Source organism: Strix aluco, chromosome 3 (genome assembly GCF_031877795.1).
Source record: "Strix aluco isolate bStrAlu1 chromosome 3, bStrAlu1.hap1, whole genome shotgun sequence".
Lineage (NCBI taxonomy): Eukaryota > Metazoa > Chordata > Aves > Strigiformes > Strigidae > Strix > Strix aluco.
In genome coordinates, this window is record NC_133933.1 from 1,614,580 (window position 1) to 1,638,030 (window position 23,451).

The 23,451-nt window shown below is 36.7% G+C and overlaps 1 protein-coding gene across 1 annotated transcript in view; it reads right to left on the reverse strand.

Annotated features, from left to right (window-relative positions):
* Nucleotides 1-23,451, reverse strand: part of FANCL (FA complementation group L) — a 31,667-nt gene that overhangs the window by 7,439 nt on the left and 777 nt on the right. Inside the window, exons 2-7 of the mRNA XM_074817125.1 lie at nucleotides 21,110-21,168; nucleotides 20,074-20,134; nucleotides 18,999-19,055; nucleotides 17,229-17,326; nucleotides 10,616-10,712; nucleotides 5,914-5,982 (exon numbers count right to left, since the gene is read on the reverse strand). Coding sequence (XP_074673226.1) covers nucleotides 5,914-5,982; nucleotides 10,616-10,712; nucleotides 17,229-17,326; nucleotides 18,999-19,055; nucleotides 20,074-20,134; nucleotides 21,110-21,168 — 441 coding nt within the window. The remainder of the gene's footprint in view (nucleotides 1-5,913; nucleotides 5,983-10,615; nucleotides 10,713-17,228; nucleotides 17,327-18,998; nucleotides 19,056-20,073; nucleotides 20,135-21,109; nucleotides 21,169-23,451) is intronic.

The window sequence follows — 23,451 nt, forward strand, 5'->3', positions numbered from 1 at the left end:
TCAGGATATCGTCACTGGCTGCCCTGACCCTAAAAAGCACTAGCAAAACCAAACTGGTTACTCCAGCCTCTATAGCTGTTAGGTTTCCATGCTTGTCAGGCGAAACAACCGTTATAAAAACAAAGAACATTGTGGCAGTTTAATCTTTCACAACTAAAATGAAGGTGTTTTTAATGCAAGAAGTGAAGACAATTTTAGTGTATAGTACCAGCCTTGCATTTTATTTCTAACTACTGAAGCTACTGACATCAGCTGTGCAGAAGGCTCTAGGGAGGGTAGGGTCCAAGCTGAAACACTGTGATCCTGACCAGACCTTCTCAAGCAAACCAACCAACCATAGCTGGGACAAAGAAGTTTCCAAGATGAGGAATGGAGAGTCCACCATTAGACAAAGTCCAAAATATTTTCCTGGTTTAGACTAGCAAAACAGCGTAAGAGGAAAGGTGATTATTAACTCCTATTACCTACACCGTGGTAGCTGTACAAGATACCTGGAGCTCTAGGGGTACAGGATGCTGGGCTGCATCAACAGCAAAGATAAAGAAGTCATCATCCCACACCACTCGGCGCTCATCAGGCCACACCAGGAATGCTGTGTTTATATTTGGTCCCCCCTATCCCAAAAAGCTGTGGCCAGGCTGGAGAGGGTCCAGAGAAGGGCCCCGAAGATGATCAAGGGACGGGCAGCCTGCCCCAGGAGGAAAGGCTGAGAGAACTGGCTTTGCTCAGCCCTGAGAGGAGAAGGCTGAGGGGAGACCTTATCCCCATGTTCCAGTGTTTGAGGGGTGGCTACAAAGCAGATGGAGACTCCCTTTTTACAAGGAGTCCCATGGAAAAGACGAGGGGTAACAGGTACAAGTTATTCCTGGGGAGGCTCCAATTGGACAAGAGGAAAATTTTTCACAATGAGAACAATCAGCCACTGGAATAATCTCCCCCGGGAAGTGGTGGATCGCCCAACACTGGACACTTTTAAGATTCAGCTGGACAGGGGACCGGGCCAGCTTGTCTAGACCGGGCTTTGGCCAAGACAGGTTGGACCAGATGATCCTTGAGGTCCTTTCCAACCTGGGATTCTGTGATTTGAAGGACCCATCAAATGTGAATTCATACAAAATCAGCAGCTGGAGCTGCCTTCCCCTCCTGAGAAAGCCGTGCAGACCCAGGACACCTCATTACTTTCAAGGGGGAGCTTGGCCAGTTTTTGACAGCGAGATACTGCATGATTTAATATTCCTGTTCCCTTCAGCTCTCCGTAACGACCACCACAGCAACCAAGCAGCCCCAAAACATTACCAAGTTCATCATCAAAACACATTTTCAGATTAGACGGCATCATTCTGAGTTTTCAGATCAAAAAATAAGAGACTGAGAAAATGTTAGTTTGGAATACTCAGCTTGAGATCCCTTCATCTGGCTTCAAGAGGACTGTTTTTATTAGAGCATCACCTCCCGTGACCACCGTCGTAACTTTAAACACTCAACACTTGTCCAGATTTTTCAAATTTCAAGTTGTGAGAGTAGAAAACAAAGAATACAATTAGTGTGACTTGTGAAAAGGTGCTGTAAGTGACTCTCAGCACAGACAGTTTTCTCTCTCAACAAAGCATATATTCAGCCTCAAAGTCCTAGTTATGCACGGCTCTGAAAGGCAAAAATCTGATACACTGATATAAGCTATAGCAACACAGTCCTCTGACACCAACCTGATGTTAATTTGAAGGGCTGTGATTCTGCAATCTTAACTTCTGAAAACAGGCGTTTGCCGAGACTGGGTTAAATTGGTTATTTTACAGGAAAACAGACATGTAAACATATCAACTTTGATGATTCCCCTACAGTTTCAGAAACCTTTGACCCAAACATTACCTTTGTGCTATCAGGTATATGTATCCTCCATTCGTTTCAACAAGTGCTGGGAGACAAAGCACTTACTTGGGTCAGTGTTTCTGTATCGGTTTCTGAGGGGAATGTACCTTCCCTACTACCAGGAAACAGCCTCATGTAGTTTTGCAACGTTTTTTGTTTCCATTTCTATCCTCTGCACTCTCATCTCCATCTCACCAGTGGTAGCTCCTCATGCCAATTCTCTCCTTCATTTTTTACTTCATTCCAATTCAAACACTTTCCCAAGTTTACCCCTATTGCTCATACACCATTTTCTTCAATTAAAGGAATAAGAAGTAATGGAAAAAAGAAAAGTCACTCTACTCTTGGTTCTTATTTCTAGAGTCATAGCTGGGAAGAACAGAGAGAAAGTCTTAAGTCTGCACCTGCCATAAAAGCCATGAAGCCCTTTGGTAACTTTTAAGAAGTGCTATATGCCTATATGGCTATTCTGCCAAATTTCCAACACCTGCTCCAAATCCTGGATGAACTAAATATTAACGAAATGGGAGCAAGAATGTTCTAATTGATGTCACTACATCACAATTTATTAAAATCAATTTTTTTAAAAGAAGAGAAAAATGTGATCTTTATTCGGAGATTTCTTGCTAAAATTATTCCTAACACAAAATTTGCTTATCCAAAATTAAAACAACTGCAAAGTCTCCTAATGGAAAAGGTAGTCTAAACTATAGGTGCTGTTACTTGTTTGCCCTTTATGAATTCATAGATCACAGAATCATCTCGGTCGGAAAGGACCTTGAAGATCCTCCAGCCCAACCATGAACCTCACACTGACCATTCTCAACTCCACCAGATCCCTCAGCGCTGGGTCAACCCGACTCTTCAACCCCTCCAGGGATGGGGACTCCCCCCCTGCCCTGGGCAGCCCATTCCAACGCCCAACAACCCCTTCTGCAAAGAAATCCTTCCTAAAACACAGTTTACTAAAGTGAACAGTTGTTGGCTGGAAAAGGGATCACCTGTATCACCTAAATAATCTAGGATTCCTCAGATTTGTTTGGAAACTGTTTATTTCTCACAAACAGTAGTTTAACAATTTTCCCCCTCCTTAGCACAAATCAAACCGAGACACAACACTCTGAAATCTTTATAAAGCGTCTTGTCAACCACCTCCACTCTTTTTTTATTTATAGATGCATATAAAGCTGGTGTCTCTGAAGCTCCTTTGCTAAGAAAAAGCACAATTATGATGCATTTTATTGTGTTTTCATCAAAATAACTGAAGAATTATCTCATTCATACCACTATGCCTTCTGATTCTTGCATTACTGTTTCATTGTTGGCTGGCTGCATGACCTCATTAGTCATTAATTTCCACGCTCATGACCTTCATGTAGCCAACCAGGTGGGCAGTGGTCAGTATAGAAAAAATACCCTGACACGAGGGCAGCACAATATAGATGCACTGAAACTGCAGAACCATGTTTACTGTGTATGCTAAAATGTGGAGACAGCACATTTATCTGGTTCTTTAGAAAAAGAATATAACTGAAATAAGTAGACGTTCTTGCACTTGTCATTGAGAAGCACTCTGCATTTATTTGGCACTTATAACAGTAGCAGCAGCAGCAGCATTGCCCTTGGTGCTGATTTCTTACTACTCTAAAATGTCTCCTCTGAGCCAGAATACACTGGCTGTTGCTGATCATGCTGTGAGACACCTGCACTGGCTACTAGGCTTGTCATGACGCACAAAACCCTACCATCTTCAGCTTGACATTGTGCAAGTTATAATTATTCATCCAAATGAATATGTCAGAGCAGCAGCAGCAGACCTCTCATCAGAGCAAAAGAAAAATACATCAAAACATTATCAACCCAGCAGGAAGACAGGGACCATAAGGAAAATTACCCATTTTTAATATGGATGCCATAAAGCCATGTCTATTATTACACGGAGGGAGGAAGAAAAAAAAAAAAAAAAAGAAAGAAAAAAACCAACCACCCAACAACCCCTCAAGTTTAAAGTCCATGAGCACTGAAAAGAACCTGAAATAGGCAACAGCACACACAGGGAAGTGGAAAAAAAAAATCAATTACCTAAAATCTATATTTTCTTTTACAGGAGTTTATATTCTAATGGTGCAACTGCATAATTTTAGTTAAGCCTTATCAGTTTTTACATTAAACCTGACCAACAAATATTAAAATTTAAGACCTATCAGTGTCAAAACTTCATGTTATTTTAGCAGAAAATAGGTATAGCGTGTTCTTTTTCCCTTTTAGGAACCAAAATTTTCAACCACTTGAGGACCTGCTAAATTCTGCTACCAGTGGCTTTCAGCATTATCCAAGCTTAACCCTTATTTTACCACAGCGTGAAGACAGCTCACTGCAATGATTTCCATGAATTTTGCAAATAAACATTAATTTACACATTTACTACACACATTTTTTTCCCCAGAAGTGTTAGGTTCATGTCGCCCACACAGATAAGGTCAATTTTCAAAACAACTGTACAACTAAAGCATTTCTATCAGAACAATGCCCAGTTCAGCATTATAGCAGGCTATCTGCAGCTAGAATTAGTATCTCACGATTTCAGAACAGGGTCTTCAGTTACATACAAACATGTATTGATCACATTTTCAAATCGTCCGTTGGTAATTCTAACTAAGAATTCTAACTAAGATTTTAAGATCTCAAGCATTAAAATGTCATATTTTTAATAGTAGATTTTCACTTGGTTGTAGACAATATTCAATATTAATATATTTGCTCCCCTCTTTAACTTGTCAAAGAAGGCTGCTTCATATCATGTTTTTCAAGAACATTTTATTAAAACATAAGTCCAGCTAGTGGCTTTAAAATTACTAACAGTAAACACACAGAAGTAACGACTGTCAAGGATATTTGAAATGTTGTTAATTTGAGGCAACATAAATGGCAAGGCTGTAAAATTAATAAAATACTATTAAAAGTATGTATAAAGTTTGAGGTCAGAAGCAGTACTTGAAATCCCGCCTGCAGTATATGGAATCCAGTATAATTTAAGAGAAAAACAATATCTGTTTAAATTGTTCCCAACCATATCAGAGAATCAAAACCTAAAATTACATGTGAAACTAAATATATTTTTCATTTGCAATGGTCCATGCTTGCAGTTATTTCCTCAAGCTCTCATACCAGAGGATCTGAAGTGACACACAAGAACCTGAGCTTTGCAGTCAAAATTATATGCCCGTCTTAAAATCATTCTGATGCAACCTTTCAGCCATGTTCCCTATGCAAATTTAGCACCATAAAGACAGGCTTTACTGATGGGTAGAAATCCTCGTGAGAGTTAGAATTATGAAATGCAATCAGTTATGTAAAATCTATTTTCCAGAATTAAATGAAATTAAACATCAACTATTTTCTAGAGATAATTCAAATTAACTTACATCTAAGTGGTCACATTTAAATCCATTTAATCAAGTACACACGCTCTATTAAGGAAAAAAGATACATGAAATAATGCAAGACAGACTAAAAGAAGACAATGGCTCTTGGTTCTTCATATTAACAATATCAGTTTAACTATATTCTATAAAGTACTTTCCTGTTGTTCTTTTGATTGTAACTGAAAAAGTTTTAGTATGCTATGAAAACTATATAGGATAACAAACTGAGGGAACACCTTTTTTTTTTTTTTTTTTTATTGTCTGTCAACTTTAGAAGGTGCTTCTTTTCTATAAAGCAATCGTTTCTCATGCATATATTTTGCCAATATCAATCCTAAAGATAATTTCAGCCATATTAACAGCTTAAGAAAAAACCTGCCAGTATGAGTGCAAAGCATACAAAAGTAAGGTCTATCTACATGGCAAGGAAAATATTTAAAACACTATCATAAGGAATATGGAGTTCAGTATTATTACATTTACATAAACATGTATAAAAGTAAAATGCACACAGGGGAAAAAGCTGGAGTTAAAAAATAAAGTCCAACCCATCATTACCACCTACATATTACATATGTATCTCAGTTATTAAAAAAAGATGCATAGTGTAGCAGTTTACCTGTGGCATCCAAGAAACAGCAAACTGAACAGGAAAATCCACAAGGCAATCCGGTGGTTCTGTTGGATACTGAGGGAGGGAAAGAAAACACAGTTTTTCTTTTCTTTTTTTTTTTTTTTTTAGTGATTTAAAGTCAGACAGATACTCAGCTGCCAAATTTGATAATGAAATATGAGCACTTCAAGCATCTTGAGGACTTGGCTCTTAGAGGAAACAGTATGTAAAGCATTTTCAGAAATAGTTATGAATGTTAATTATCATTTAAAGAAGAAATCTACATGTAAATCTACATGTATTTTTATATATCAGTTTTTAGGAAAGGCAGGAGAATCACAGTTTTCTGGGTTCAGTGTTCACAAAGACACATTAAAAAAAGAATTTAAGACAAAAAACATCAAATATTTTTTTAAAAGTTCTCCTCAATTACCTGTAGAGGATAGGAAATTTAAAAAAACAACACCACCCAAACAACCCTTCCATGAGTCAAGAACTAATTTTCATTTAAATTAGAATATTTGGTCTGACTGGCAACATTTTTTGTTTTGAAACTGAAAGTAATCAGAGTAAGTATGTAACTATTTAGAAAGAGATGAACATACACTCAAAATTAAAACAACTCACTGTACCGCCTGCACCCCACTCCAAATTAAAAGGTATCAACGACGAAAAGAAAAAAGAACAAAAAGAAGTATAGCAGTATTAAGAAAACTGAAGCTATAAAAGGTTTGATACATCCAAAAATAACTGCTGACTATTCATTACATGAGTAAATCTATTGCTGTTCAGCAACCAATATGAAATCTGTGGAAACAAAACCCTGGTATTTTCTGAAAAATAAAGTAGCAAAGAAACATCTAATTACAAATAAACTGTGTCCTTTCTAAGAGCACCTATTCAAAATTTTATTCACCTGAGAAGTTGCGTCCTTTAGTCCTATGTAACCTTTCAAATTCTACCAACGATGTACACAGCAATTTTATAGAAATTGTATTAGTATTGCATCAACTGCCAACACAAGAAAATGTTACAGAGAATATTATTTGGGGAGACATATGAAAAAAAGTCCCAGCTTCCTCACAGAATTAAAGAGAGTTAAGACAAAGAGGCAAAGTTTCACTGTGCTGCTTACCACAACCATTCTCCATCCAAAGTAAACCTCCAGACATTGACACTGTCCTTATTTATCAGACATCTGGCAATCAATTTATGAGAATTTTTAAAATGTGTCTTTATTTTATGCAAAATGTAATCCTACAGTAATTAGTTTCAAATTGTTCTCTATGGCAAAGAGCAAGCAAGAGACATAACTTCCCTAGAGCACCCATTCTTCATTGCTTTGATTTTAACAATAGTCTGGTGGATTTATGGATTTCCATAAAACTTGTTTAAAAGAAATTTGTTTAAAATTGCTTTGTATTTTGCTTTCATTTGTGGTTTCCGTTAGGTATCTGCTTTCTGAAGACAACTCCTACAATTTGAGTATCTCGTGTTTTACCATTTTATCAAACTGGTGGCAGACAAAACACCACTGGCAGAGCAAGAGAAGCGAAACAACTAATTTGGACAGGAGGCAGTTACAACTTAGAAATGTATATCCACAAAAGCTGTTACAGTTTCTTTTACGGTAGTGTTACTGTTCTTGTAGGCATTGTAATGTTAGTGGGTTTGTATCATAGCTATTATTTTTCATGAAATACTTCAATGCTAGCATAGAAATAAACTTATTTTTAACATATAGTGGTATGCCTAGAACAAACTCAGAAGAATTTTTCCATAGGACTGATTTTAGGACCACCTTATTTAAATCCCAGCAGCTCTAGCCAATTATGTGCTCACTTTCTTGGTAAGTAAATTCATTTTATGTAGTCTTTTGTAGGGTCTCTTCAAACAAATGCTTGCAAACAGATTCTAACTTTATATTACTTAAAAAAAAACCTACAGCACTTTTCGCCCTCCGTTTTTAGTCAAATTTTCTTCAAGAGCACACTATTATACTGTGCACCAGATAATTGTCAAGAACCATGCAACAATGATTCTGTACATATGTACAAAAGGTTTTTAGACCTTGCAGAGCGAAATCCTATATAAAATGAGGTGAGCAATTCCCCAGGAGAAAGTATTTTAAAATACTATACCAGAGCATATCGATGACATCATATTACAGCTACATTCAAATGTATATGTCAGAAATCATCTATTATTCTTCAGAACAACTTAGGCAATTATTAAACAAAATATTTATATTGTATTTTTGAGCATGCAGCTGACTTTACCTAGAAAAAGTATTTTGATAACCCTTGCCAATCATTCAGATAATTACCAAAGCATCTTGTTTACTACATGGCATGTAAATTTTTGCAGTGGCCTATCTGAATTCTTGGGATCTGAAATGGCAAACACCCAACCCACTTCTCATGTAATATAAGATGAAATCTGATAAATAAAACCCAATGTATTCGGTTTTATACTTGCAAAGAGGCATGCTCTGTTTTCAGAGAACTTTTCTAGTCATTTAAATTCTGAATGGATAAAGCTTTCTGGACCAGGCATTTTCAACCAAATAAATGGGAAAACTATTTCACAAAATGTATCCTGACCATTAAAAAAATACATCCGCTTATGAGGTTTAAGCCTAATCATTTCGCAAAAATCAAAACTGTGTAGCACATGACTCGGTTAACGTACCTACGATATGACCATCCTCAATTCTTCCAGGTTTAAACTGATCACCCCGAGTTTCCTAGACACTTTACAAGCACAGTTTATAGAGAGCAAATGTTTTGAAAGGACAGCTCCTGTCACAAAGCACATTAAGACAAGGATAACAGGCAGAAACATTTGACAACACATTAAGGAAAAGTCCTCAAAACACATCCAAACCATTAAGAATGACAGCAAAGGAATAATTAGGGGATTATCTCAATACACATGATAGCCTTATGAAAAGGAATTTCCTAAACCACTTATTGAAGAGTTTCTACCTGAAAACACTGTCAGCAGGCTTATAAACTCATTTCACTGTACGGCATCCACAAGGACAAGGCTGAACAAACCCATCTGCCCCAATACAGACAACAGCCAGCAATATGCGCTGGGGAGGAGAGCTTTAGCTCACATACTAACAGTCATCAGAGAAACAGCCTAACACAAATAGGCATACTTCTATTAAAGCAGGTTATCAAAAGAAATCCCTTCAAAAAACACTTCAGCAAAGTCTTTCCAAATGTATTAGATACATATAGGAAGGAAAATCAAACCCCCATGTCACCAAAACCACGTTTCACATATAAATTTTCTCCTGTGGCAAGTTTAAATGCCAGACATGGTTTAAAAAGGACAAGAAATTGATCCTTCATCATAACAATCACTTGAAGAAAAAAAAAAAATAAAAATTGATGTCTACTTGTTACAACAGACAAGTTGGATAATCTAGTCTCTTTATTACACTATATCATTGGTTGTTAGACGGTGCTTTCTCCTGCTATTCAGAGTCTCAACTTAAGATATTTTATTACTATGAAGAAAATGCACGAGATTTTACAAGAACAGAAACCAGTATGCTCGATTCCCCTTACAGTACAGTGATAAGGCTAAACAGAACCAGCCAACGCCTAAGTGTAATAGTGTTTGACTACGGCAGCTGCTTGGTCAAAATAGGTATTGTCCTTTACTTTTTTTTCCTGCACTTTTACACTTCCACATAGTTAAAAGACTTTACTTCAGTTGCCATAAAATCAAGAGGAAACTTAGGGGCAACAGGCTGCACTTAATGTCCAGCGTCATACTAAGTATGGGACAGCAGTCCCTTATAAACAATGACAACACAGTCTGGTTTTTCTCCTTGCACGTTCAGTAGACCATAAATGTACTTCCCCATATATTTTTTTCCATCAGTGTATTTAATAATGGACTGGCTGGCAAATTAATTATGCATTCATTACTCTGTGGGTGTAGGAGAGTTTTACTTTTCTTTTAAAATCCACTTTAGCAACCTCAATTCCCAAACAGTACTTTTTCCACAGGCTCCTTTTTCCCCTCTAAGGGAAAGTTAGCTTGTCTTACATAAAACTAAAAACCTCCTAGTATCTGAAGGAATATAGGCTGTCTGTGAAGGTGAAATTTAATTTCACAATACCGTGCCCACTCCTCATCCCTTCTAGATTATTAGTCCAGATAATGGACCAAGGATAGTTCCAAACAACATCGCTTAGACACTTTTGGATCCACTTTTCCCCCTACACTGATTTCCTGAAGACAACAGCTATTACCATACAATTGTCACCATACAGCCTGGATATTCATAGGTTTTGGTAAAAGCTTTATGCTTTGAAATGAGAAATTCTATGAAGAAACACTGCAATTTGAATTCAGTTCTAAGTACCAGGAAGAATTAAAATTCTTCTGCTTCCACACGACTTTGTCAGTAATCCAGTAAAACAACGGCGGTATCATCAAGTGTTTCTCATGTGATGCACAGCTTCACCTGAAAGGATTCTTGCAGGTAACCGTAAGGCAATATTAATTTTGAATATAGTTAAAGTCTGAAAACTCTATATTAAAAAATTTCTCTAAAAAATCCCCACCGTTATCTTGTAGAACAGATACACTAACAAACCGACCAACTCTCTAAAATCCTTATGAATTAAGAAAAATCCATTTAGTTCCAGGAAGCCTTAAAATATTTTCTCCCACTTAAATTCACCTTTGCATTAAACTTCAGAGTGACGAGATGCTGTCGACCACAAGAGTCTTCAGCTTTTAGCCTGATTGTGGTAAGACCGGTATCCACATACGCGACTCTGAAAGAGAAATGAAAACTCTAACAGCATTGTAAGAAGTAGTTTGCAATGTCTGCAATACTCTTATTAGTCTGTTACAAATATTAATCAGAGGAAGTCCTATATGCCAACCATTTCTGCTGTTCTAGATTTACTGCTGTTAATACACCAGTCTACTGCTTAATGCAGTCATATATCTTTGGGTTATTTACAACGTGTGTCAAGGCTCATGCTGTGGTCAGTGAGCACTGTGTTTCAGTTTTCCATCACTGGAACCTTTGACACACACAGCATGTTCCTGTCAGCCTCTACTTATGTACACATTAAACTTCCTGTCAAATCTTTGATCCATTTCTGCAGTTTCTTACTGTATGAGACTTTTATGCTCTTGATTTGCTTTTCTCTTCAATGAAGTTCTCTTTTATTATCAATACTATTATTGTGGAAAATTCAGTGGATATTGGTTCATATTCTGAAATTGATTTTCTGCAGAAAATAGTACCCAAACAGGTACAAAATGAGTTATTTATGATGATTTGCCTTCGTTTCATGGCAGTTTTACACGGTACACCTGCACCCAAGCAAGTAGCAAGTACCTACTAAATGTAAATAAGTTTTAAAACTTCTGACATAATCACTGACTCTTTGCTTAAGATATCACTGATTTGTGCTTCCCACAACAATGAAGATGAATACAATTGTAAAATACCTTGTTCTCTAGAAATATGTTCTGCTGAGTAGCTTCAGCAGCTGTCAAAAAGGTTCAAACTTCTCCATATATTTACCAGTGAATTGGGCATGTGAATATTTCGGCATTTTTACTATGTCATTCTTGCGTAAAGATAAAAAAGCGGTCCAAGATTATTGTACAACTTATCACCTAGATGGATGGAAAGGCCTATCAGAGTTCAAAGAAAGCATCTGCTTGCTGGCCTAAGCAACATTTTTTTGAAAAACCATTACATACTAGCCCAGTCACCCGAGCCAGCACGCTCAGAAAAACGGTTATCTTTCAAGGGAAACTGGTAACAGAGCTGTAGAAGCCTGTACAAGTATACACACACCAAAGGGAGTTCACATTCCTAGGAAGTGAAAAGAAGAAAAGAAAATGATCTACATAAATGACATAGCCTCAATATGAGGGAACTGAAGAATACAGCTGGAAAAAGCAACAGTGATACTACGTAGGGAAAGAGATATATTATTTAATGTTTAATACTGATTAATGCAATATTAAGTAGTCCTACAAATTCTTGGGAATATTTTGACACTCCTTTTCTCCACAACAGTTGAAAGAAATACAAGTCTTGGTAATTCCACTGTAGTAAATTAAACTCAATTTATTTAGAAAGAATTGGAGCATTCTTCCTCTAACTGGAAAAAAATCATTACTCCTGCTTTCTTCCAAATTCACCTCAAAATTATATCACAAATTTTTATAAGGATAAGAAAGTTTCTATATCCCACCCCTCCATCTACTGTTGCTTGGGGCGGGGAAATCCTAAACCAGCAGCTAAGGCACAGAATGATTACCGCAATAAAATATATCACATTGTCCCAAACAAAGCCTGCATCAATGCACTGTGAGGTTAGATAGCAAAGGAGAACAGAAAAATTAAAGGGATGCTATCGAGGTCTTTAGGATTTAAAATTATCCGTTCTGACAGTCATCTTGCTTGGACAACTTCACTGCTGAGGTGCCAGAAAAGTATGGCTTATGTTAGTTTAAAATCAAACATTTTTGCAGTTCCTTACTCTATACTGGGTGGGAGGGAACAAGTTTACAAAATTATTTTTACCTCTTAGATAGCAATGGACATATCTTAAAATTTATTTCTGAAATCCTTAAGGGTTCAGTACTTTTACAACTAGTTTAACAACGTGACAGCCTCTAAAATAAATGTACGCATATGTGCCAATTTATATATTTAAAACATAAATTTAAATATAAAAAAATATATGCACACCATTATATAAAAAATATAGTGACAGTATGATTATATTCAATCATTTTTGTAAAGAACCTTAACATTCAGTTTTACTGACAGTGTAAATTAGACTTTTTTTTTTAAAGTAAGCATTTTGAAAAGGTGCTAAAAGCACCGATAATGGCTACCTGTTTAATTATGTATAGAGGGATACATCATAAAATGATTTTCAAGTTCAGCCCACTATTCAATTTTTAACATATTTTTAGTTTTAGAATTCATATTTAAAGTATCATTTAAAACCAGTTTAACATGTGATTTTCACCAAGCTTGGAGATAACAGAGAAAAACTGTAAAAAAATGTAGGTCATAACCTCTATGAAGCACCACCACAATCCAGACCAATCTGGAAATTCGTACGCCTTTTATTTAATTTTGACTTCAATAACTAGCCACTCATAGAAGACAACTATCCAAGCTAAGCAACACAACACCTTTTAAGTATTATTCATTACAGACAACGTACTTAGAGGTTTTCTAGTAAAACGTTCTCTTCCCTTTCAAACTTTTTCACAAACAGGAACAGCAAGGAATAAAAAACTCCTCAGACAGGGTTGAAGAACACCCAGAATGAAAATTCATAGCCAGCCTTCCTTCTTCTCAACAGCATGTAAGAACAATAAATTGCCTCCGGGGAATGAAGGAGGATTCAATTTTCCATTTAGGATAGGAAAAAAGAACTCTGTAGCTTTGTGGCTACCTGTTCTGTAACATCACCCTACCCATCTTTGGATAAGAAGAGATGAAAGGGTCAGTGCTGTAGGACTGGAGGAAGTTGGACAATGCTGTAAAAGTTGTATGAAGTTCGTATGATTGTATAATCAAATAAGGAATTGTTTACATAGGTAGTATTTCAGTTATATAAACCTTTATTCCTCTGTAGGCTCCGTTTCATCACACAGAAAAAAAAAGGAATGACCATCAAGATGGAAAGCCTCAGTTAAACCCCTGAAGTACTGTAACTCAGCGTAACAAACGATTGAGAGCACACGACAAGGCAGGATTCCCTTGGAAATGGAGAAGGCAAGAGGAGAAGATACTTTCTATGAAAAACTTGGCAGGTATCAAGCAGAAACGCATTGAGACTTGAGACAAGGGGGATCATGACTCACACCATGGACCTAAAAAGATACTGGCAATCTTTATGAGTCCACATGAGGGTGATAAGAGTCCTACAAATGTTTTACAGTCGATAATTTACCTTCCCAAGACACTGTCATTGAATCAACCAGCAAGATTATAAGATAAAAGAGCCTTTCCTAGAACTTAATACTACTACACCTGTACTCTCTCCCACCTCAGCTGATTAGGTTTGTGCTGGTATTTTGCCATGTTCTTAAAATGAAGGAAGTATCCTCCTTTGATCTCCTCAGCTGTTAGGACAGCACTCAGTGTTAGAAATTTGGTACAATCTTATAACCTGTTGAACTGTGACTTTCGTGGACAAGTATTCGAATATGAAAGCATATTCACCCTCCCCCACACCTAAATTAGGTCCAAAAAATCAAGTTTTCTGTATCACAGAGCAAGTGATTATATCTAATCACAGCAGCCTACCCATTTGCAATCTTCATTACTGTTTGTACTTCCAGTGGTTTAGGAGGAAAGCGGTGTAAGATCATTGCAGATTATGTCTTCAATTTGTTTCTGAGAAGCCTCACATATTCCTTAGATGAAAGCCATTAGAACACACTAAATTTGTGCCGTACCCGAGAGCTCCGTAACTCACTTCAGAGGTAAAGGAACCATAGCTTATTGCTTTCTCTTTCAAACAAACGATCCTGTACTTTTTCAGTTTGATTTGGATGCAGTCAGCTTCCAGCATGACCCAAAACTCACTAGGAAAAACTAAATCTAGGGTCCACAAGACAGTTCTTTTCTAAGAAAAATCCTGATAAAGCAAGCTGGAGGCTTCTCAAGGTGTGAGCAGTGATTGATCCTTACTGCCAGTACTAAATGCAGGCTTAGTTTTGTGCTGAAAGACCATACCAGGGTGTTTTTGACTAACACACAGACATGCATCACCTGCAACTCAAAATCAGTCCAGGTTAAGAGGCCTTCTTAGTAGTTTGTTATACTGTTCAAAGCACACTAAAACTAGAGGTGTCACTTACTAACGTACTTCAAATCGCCTCTCTAGGTTATTCGCCTTCCAACTCGTAGTAAACGATATGATCCTGTATGTATAGCCTAGCCCTTTGATTAATGATTGACTTCACCAACCAAAAAAACCCAATCAACTAGAAAGTTTGCAACGTAAGTCAATCAAGCAGTGTATGTTTACTGCATTACACAACCACACCGGACAAAAGCACAGCATAAGCTGTGTGTCTACATGAAGACCATCTCTGCCTAGAAACCAGGTCAAATTCTGCCCTAGAAGCATGCTCTCTGATAAAACACTGATATGCTTTTTAATTATAAACCACTGGATGTTTTCTATGTGCAGTAAGTCAGAAAAAAATATCAGTTTTGAGATAAACTACTAAATGATATTTTCAAAGTGTATTTTTAGTATATTTAGCTATATACTATATTTAGCTATCAAATTATAAATATAGTACTTTTTATACATATCTTTAAAGCATATTTATTTTATATCAGTGTCTGTTTTGCTGGCATCAGATTTTTGAAGGTGATGGGGTTATTTTCATTTTGGGAGAGCAGGCACAATTCAAAATTTATTTCCCACGTGTTTAGGAAATTTTAACTAATATTCTCCGACCTGAGTCTAAGAAATTTTAATAGAGCGTTTCATTAGCTGGCACAACTACATACTTAATAATGGAAATCACTGAAAAGACTTCAGCTGATTTAACTGGGATGTTTTAAGTCTTTAAATAAAAGTGGGCCTTCAAAATAAATTCCTACTTAATCACGTTATTTACTTATCCACAAATCAGGTGAGAAAACTCAAAACTATTCTTAAACTCAAGGCTTCTTTAACAAAATAAACACATGTTAAAGTTAACTTACCATCCAAGACTAAGGTAAAAGTAGCTTTGTCTTGTTGAACGACGCAAATTTAGGCTTTTTTCAAAACTTTTATTTTACTGAAACTAAAAAGTAGCGTCTCATTCAAAACTCTTCAACATCCTACATCTTTTTCTTCCTAACCCCTTGAAAGAAGGCACTGTGAGATTAATTGCATATTATTAAAGACAGCCTTCAAATATATTTTCATAATGCCTCCCTACACAGAAACAACTACCTTCTTCAAGCCCATAGAGGTTCTCCTGGAGGTTCCAGGGGAAAGAATAGAAATCATTCATTTCAGGCTCTCTGCCAGAGGAGTAAAAGACTCAGAGAACTTGTCAGTGGTGGCACATGTGATGGCAGTTAAAGCCTTTCAAGTCTGCAAAACAGGAAGCTTTGCAGGTTGAAAAATTTCCACATGGACCTTGAGTACTTCATCACAACTGTGTGTTCCTTCAGGTTTCTATAGGAGGTGTGAGGAGAACAACCTTGTTTTCCTCTGTAGTAGGGTGAAATGAAAGTTGTTCTAGGAGCTCATCTGAGAGTATATGGGACTGTAAATAATGACCCTAATGAGAAGGTACCCAGAGGCAGCTATGTGTACATTAGATTCCTCAGCAAAGCCCTTGCTAACGTGACATTCTTTCCCATGGTATTAAACCAACCATTTTAGCTGAGGTAAAAAAAAATTCATTTCTAGTTCTCCTTCCCCCAGAAGACAACCTGAACTTGTTCCACAGATACTCAATTTACAGGATATACATGAAACCACGTTCTTGTGTGCGCTGAGCCTCCATCCTCAGGTGACACATTTTATACACTCCTTGTGCAGTAACCAACATTTTTCCCACTTGGAAATGCTGCCCTGCTCCCCCAAACATGGTCTGCTTCCACTGTTTTGGAGACTAAGGAATGCTTTTCAACAGCCCTCATCCCTAAATCCCTCTGGGTAGCACAAAATATATATATGCTCCTCCCTGGGGGTGTCACAAAGAGCTGGCTGTTTTGAAGTTCTGGATTTAGAGCTTTCCAAGTTCTTCCCTCCACTTTTTTTTTTTGTTGTTGTTCTTGTAGATTTAACTTTTGGATTTAACTTACTCCTTTGTCTAAGGAGATCCTTCTTTAAAAATAATTATTCTAGCTCTAAAAAAATCTATGAACTGCTTTTATGAAAGCATGAAGATACACCTTCATGATCAACCATAGCATACGGGAATAGTCAAAAAAAGCTGTACAAAGTAGAAAAAAGAAGGAAGAAAAAGGAAAACTATAAAATTTGTATTAAATACGTTTACTATGCCAATAGTTATAAACATAGGTCAAAGAAGAATTGATATCTTAGTAGTAGCACCTCACCTTTCATCTCAGTTACTTGAAACTGAAAATATACCTTCAGTTGATACAGGTTTGTTGGGATTTCTTAAATTAAAAACAAAGCAGCAAAGTTTCTAAAGCAAAGCCAGTTTGTGATCAGGATAAATTAACAGAACAAGCGCATTTTATATGTTCAACTCACAAATGCAAAAGAAGAACAGATATTCTAAAGATAATGTCTGTTAAGAAATAAACATACTTATTCCAACCCAATAGTTCTAGATCTCTGACAAGACAGGAGTAGTATTCTGGCGGCCGTGGTATATGCAGGTCTTGTGTATTCTTTAAAGCAATTTCCTGTTTAAAAGAACATTAAAAACATCATTAAGAGAGATTTCAATATTTTTGCATCTATTTAGTCATGTGATTTTTGCAATTCATTCAAAAATATTAAGCTTATGTAAAATTAACTGTAGACTGCATTTGTTTTGTTATAGCCTCCAGCTAAAGCAGACAAAGAAGCTGTTTGGTAAATTACTTCAGATACTGGTAATGAAAACATCTGCAATTTAAAAAAACCCACAGATGTTGACAACAGTCTTCAGATGCAAATATCAAATGTGCCTCTTTTTCAGCTAATAAATTTGAAGTCAAGCATCTTGACTGAAAGAACATTTCAAAAGAAGGTTCTATTAAGCCCACAGCTGTCTCCTGGGCTCCACAGCCACAAAAGACGACACATATATGAAATCGCCCATATTATTTTTAAGTAGCTATATACAACTTTATATAGCAATCAAAAAAAAAAACCCCAAAAATCAAAAAAATCAATTTCTGTTTTAACATCATAGGATCCCAGAGAGTAAGTTTTGGTACAGACACTCAAGTATGTCATAATGCCTCAAAAAAGAAATTTCTATCAAAAAGGTAACGCTGCATTACAGAGAAAACCAAAACCAAACCATACGTTCCACATTTGTGTTGTGTTAGTTGTTCTTTAAAAGTGAAGTTAAAGTTATGCTTACAAATACAGAAATTAATGTAATTAATAATAAAATTATTAATAAATCTAAATAAAAGAAATAATAAATAGAAAAATAAAAATCAGTATAACCATTTCTGCCCAGTTCCCCTGCAGCATCTTCTGTTTTCTCCTATCTGCACTGAGGATCACTATTTTATTATTTTGCATGAATCACACCTTCACTGCATTCTCATTTTCTGATCGCTTGTGCATCCAGGCAGAGAGATGGAATAACTGTTGTGAAATATTCCCAAACAGCCACACATAGACATTATTATTCAGTCCTATCCCAAGCATCTTTGCCTGGTTTAATGTTTGGCAGGGATTGAACCAGGACTACGAAAGGAATTCTCAGTGCAGAGTAGTAATGTAACACCAGGAGGGTATTTCTGTTGTTGTTTTGAAGAGTACGTACTGTGTTTTATTTCTAAGTTGAGCAGGTTGTACACAAGCATTCTGTGCCAAGAATGCTCATAGAATAATGTTTTACTAAGACAAGAAATTCTCAGTTTCATGTTGTAAACTACAGACTTTGCTGCTCTTAAATCCCAGATTAGAAAATCTTTTTTAAAAAGAATAAACAGCAGTCTCTGAACTATAAAAAAAGCTATCTGCTTTCTGCATTTATCGGTCAAGTTGTCACACAGGTGAAAGCACCTTCAGCAATCCACTGACTGTATAATCCTTTGTATGATTATAAGCCTTCTTTACTATCTGGACAATACCAGGAATTCCAAGAAAATCATTGTGAAGAGGATGGCTCTATACTGAGATCCCTTGCCAGGATTTTAATTTTTCTGTAACACTCCAATTTCCAAAGAGTACAGTCCTGAAGGATATTTATACAAATATTACATGAACGACATACATACAAAATCACCTCTTAAAAAAACCCCAACCAAACATAAATCCATTTATCAAACAGTAAACTGTAAAAAAAACCTGAAAGTGAAAACCAAAGCTATAAGAACATCCAATCTCCCACACATATATTCTGTCACTTACCAAAATAGTTTTCAGCTCCACCATAAAACTGACAAGATCTGGACAGCTGTGCAACCTCTGGAGGGAACACAGTATCAGTTCATTTTCTTCAGCTCCTAACTTTTAGTAGTAAAAAATTTCACTCTAACTATCCATGTTTCTAGTACTGTCAAATCAATTAACATAAAAAACCCCAACTGTGTACCACATGTTTAAATATTTCAATTACAGACCAAATCTCCCAGAGTACAGGAAACTTTACTGAAAATTACCCATCACCTTTGTCACATTACACATTTACGTAGTTTATGAAGACTTTACACTTTGTGTATTTATGAAGACTTTCGTCTTCTCCAATGAGAACAAAAGCTTTAGAATCACTCAAACATGTTTCTTAGTCGGTTACATTTTCCTTAGGAACTTTTCAGACCCATCTGCTTTTATATGGTGTACATGATTAAGGATCCTTGCCTATCTTCAGATGCAGTAGATATTTACAATTACATTTCCTCAGCTCTGTACCTTTGGTTACTCCCAACTCACAGCCCTTGTTCTACAACGGGGTGCACAGCCCATGAGATACAGGGTCTCAACTAGCACATGTGGCAAAGGTGCCTTCTTAGAAACAAAATATTCTTTGTGACTGCAGGGCTGTTGTATCCCTGCTACAAAGTTTCTTCTGGACAGGGAGGTTTAACTCACATTCCTTGACTGTCTACAACACAGAATGAGCTAGATCTATCAATAATTAATATGAAGTCTCTTCTTTGCATTATGAATAGTTCATAAAAAATAAGTACTTAAAAAAGGAAAAACAAAATCTGTTTCTAATTGAGAGATTAAAGAAAAATTCCAGTAAAATGTCAGCAGCCATGTATTAAAAATCATTTTCTCTTATAAAAAAGCTTGAATAAAAATAAATATTTACTAAATTCTATCTCTCTCTCTAGATTGACCCACAAATCCTCAAGCATTTCAAAACAAATCTTGGTTATACAATGAAAGGAGCGTTCTTTAACACTTTTACAATAGGTGTGTGAGTATAAGATTTTCAGAATTGTTATATTTAACAAAAATGGTTTTAGAACCTGTATACCTGCTTCAAAATATGCCGATATCCATGCAGTATCTTCTTTAGGTGCCAGCTACACTCTATCCTAGACAAACAGTATTTTGTATAAATTTTAAATTCACAGTACGTGATTTTTAGAAGACATCAGAAAGTCTGCTACACAACAACATAAAAGGTTTTTTTAAAAACACAAAATAAAAAAATATTTCAAAATTTCTTTTGATTTCCATATTCAAAGTTATTTAACACTTTCAAATGTCACAATCTCAAAGTCCATTAAAAATGAATCATTTACCTACAAAAGCCTGTTCTTTGCCAAAAACAACAACGTAATTCTTGCAAGCTAATATGACTTCATAAAATATACCAATATTTAAAAATGATATCCTGAAAATGTCAAAGTTACCTGTAATGTGTATCCGACCTAGAATGTAACCAAGCTACCGAACCAGGCAGCTGTTCAGAGCTCAGAGCAGGCTGGCCCAGGCAGAAGTACAAAATACAATGTTCAGGAGTAATCCATGTATGTGTGCATACACACAACACACACCCCACACCCCCAATATTACTGTGATCAACACTCACAGCAATAACAACAGAGCTTTTCAAGAAAAGGGTAACACAAGTGAATACATATTAACAGGAAAGAGAAAATGAAGTTAAAAAAAAGCTATGCTAACCATCAAGTACATAATTGCTTAAATTTACAACTTTGCACTGATTTTTCTGTTTCCCAAATGGTGACATATAAATAATCTGATTTAAATGAACATCTTTTTCCAAGTACATTGATTTATATATAAAAACAACCAATTAATTACAACAGGTTTCCAAGTTAATTAACAACAAAATATTTTGATACAGGCAACGTTTATTGTCAGCGTTTATTAACACTGATGCTGTATAATTCTGTTGCAAGGTTAAATTGAAATTAATAAGAATTAATTACCACAGTGATATTGGAAAAAAAGAATAATTCATATTCATATCCATCATTGCTTTTATCAAAACAAACTTTTGTTACATACACTTACAAATTGCTTTCATGAAACTATCTTACCTTGCATTTTTCAGTTGCAAATCCATTGGTAACAGTATCCTGATATGGAAGTCTCTACCCTTGAAAACAAACATTTAGTTAAAGGAAGGTCAGCAAAGAAAAATATTAGACACTTGTGGGAATTATTCCCTATAAGATCAGCTAAGAAAGAAAGTTTGTCTTATCTGACTTTCAGCAATATTAGTCAGAATTTCTTTCTTTAGGAAAAAAAGCAGCATGAGTGACAGGTAGAAATAATGCTGACTTTAATTCTGAAGTTGAAATACTCATGACCTCTAACTGACAGTATTCAGTAAAAACTCTTCAGTGCATCACATTTCATAGAGCAAAAATAACACCTTTCAGAAGAAAAATAAACTTTATCCAAATCCGGACAAAACCAAGAAATATAATTTAATCCAAGTCATGGTGAAGAAGTACATGGAAGTCTGTCTTCAACTCAAGTAAAAGTCAGATTAGACTCTTATCATAAAAGTACTACACTACAAAGGAACTTGGGCACTGATCCACAACACATTTGGGCAAGGTTTTACAAACTGTAAACAAAACCAGTCCCAAGTACGTGAATGTAATTTTTTCTTCCCTGTTAGTGCAATCCATATGGGTCAGTTCTTAAATGCCACCTACTTGTATTTTCAGTAATTATCCCTACTTGTGATCCTCCTTCTACTTGCTCATGGGATGATCAAAATAAAACTGAAATAAATAAGGTTTGCAAGTAGGTTTAACTCCTCCCTGAAGCAAAGAGGGCAATTATCTCAAAACTTTTATTCCAGACTCAATTCCAGCTCAGCATACCTTGAATTATGTCCACAAATTCTGAGATTTCTTCAGCAGGAAGTTAAGAACAAAACCAGATTTCCTCCTGTGATTAGATGACTGATAGAGTGGATGCTTTATCACAACTTCAGAAAGGCTTTTAATACTCTTTCCCATAACATCCTTATAGACAAACTGAAGCAGGAGGAACTAGATAAGCTGAGAGTGAGGTGGAGTGAAAACCCGCAGAGCTGCTGGGCTCAAAGGGTTGTGATCAGCAGGACAAAGCCCAGCAGGAGTGCACACGAGGGGTCAGTCTGGGGCCGACACTATTTGACCTTCATTAGCGACTGGGATGATGATGGGACAGGATGCACCCTCACTCAGCAAGTTGGCAGAGGATACTAAACTGGGAGGAGTGGTTGACAGACTGTGTGATTGTGCTACCATCCAGAGGGACCTCAACAGGCTGAGGAAAGGGGCTGACAGAAACCTCATGAACTTAAGAATGGAAAGTGCAAAGTCTTGCACCTGGAGAGGATTCACCCCATGTACCAGCACACACTGGTGGCTGACCAGCTAGAGAGCAGCCCTGCAGAAAAGGACTCGGTGGTCCTCATGGACATGAAGTCGGACCCGAGCCAGCAGTGCACCCTTACAGCAAAGAAGACCAACAGCCTCATGTGCTGGATTAGGAAAAGTATTTTTCAATAGGTCGAGGGGGTTGATCCTTCCCCTCTGGTCAGCACTGGTGAGGCACACCTGGAATGCTGGGTCCCCGGTACAAAAAAAGGCATGGACATATTAGAGTTACTCCAGTGAAGAGCTACAAAGGTGATTAAGAGCTTAAAGCACCTCTCAATTGAGGAGAGGCTGAAGGAGCTAGGGCGGGCTAGCCTGGAGAAAAGCAGGCTCAGGGGGGATCTTGCCAGTGTGTACAAATGCCTGATGGAGGACGACTAAAGAAAGTGCAGCCAGACTCTGAGTGACACACACTGATGGGATGAGAGGCAACGGGTACAAGTTGAAACACAGGAAATTTCACCTAAATGCAATGAAAAAAACTCAGTAACAGCGAGGGTGGTCAAACACCAGAACAGGCTGCCTGAGAGGTTACGCGGTCTCCGTGCTTAATATTCAAAACCCAGTTAGACATGGTCTTGAGCAACCTTGAGCTGACCCTGCTAGAGGACTTCCAAAGGTTCCTTTCAACCTCAGTGTTTCTGTGATGCTCACAAGCAAAAACAAGATACCTGTTTCAGAGCTGAATATAGCCCATTGGCACATGAGTTGCTCCCAAACTCTTCCAAAGCTGATGCTTACTGCATGCTTAAATTAAACGAGGTACCTCAGGCTTTGTTACATTATGGCCTTAACCCTAATCAAAAAGAATCACATCTGAGAACAGATGTTCACACTCGCATCTTAACCTTCCCATTAACTCCAGGATACATTCTAACACACAGAGCATTTCAAAAGGTACAGCTGTTCAGAGCAATATAAATATAAACACACGTCTGCTAATGTCCTGTGAAAGTTCTACACGAGAGTCACCAAAAACCTTCCTGAATTTTGACTGCAAA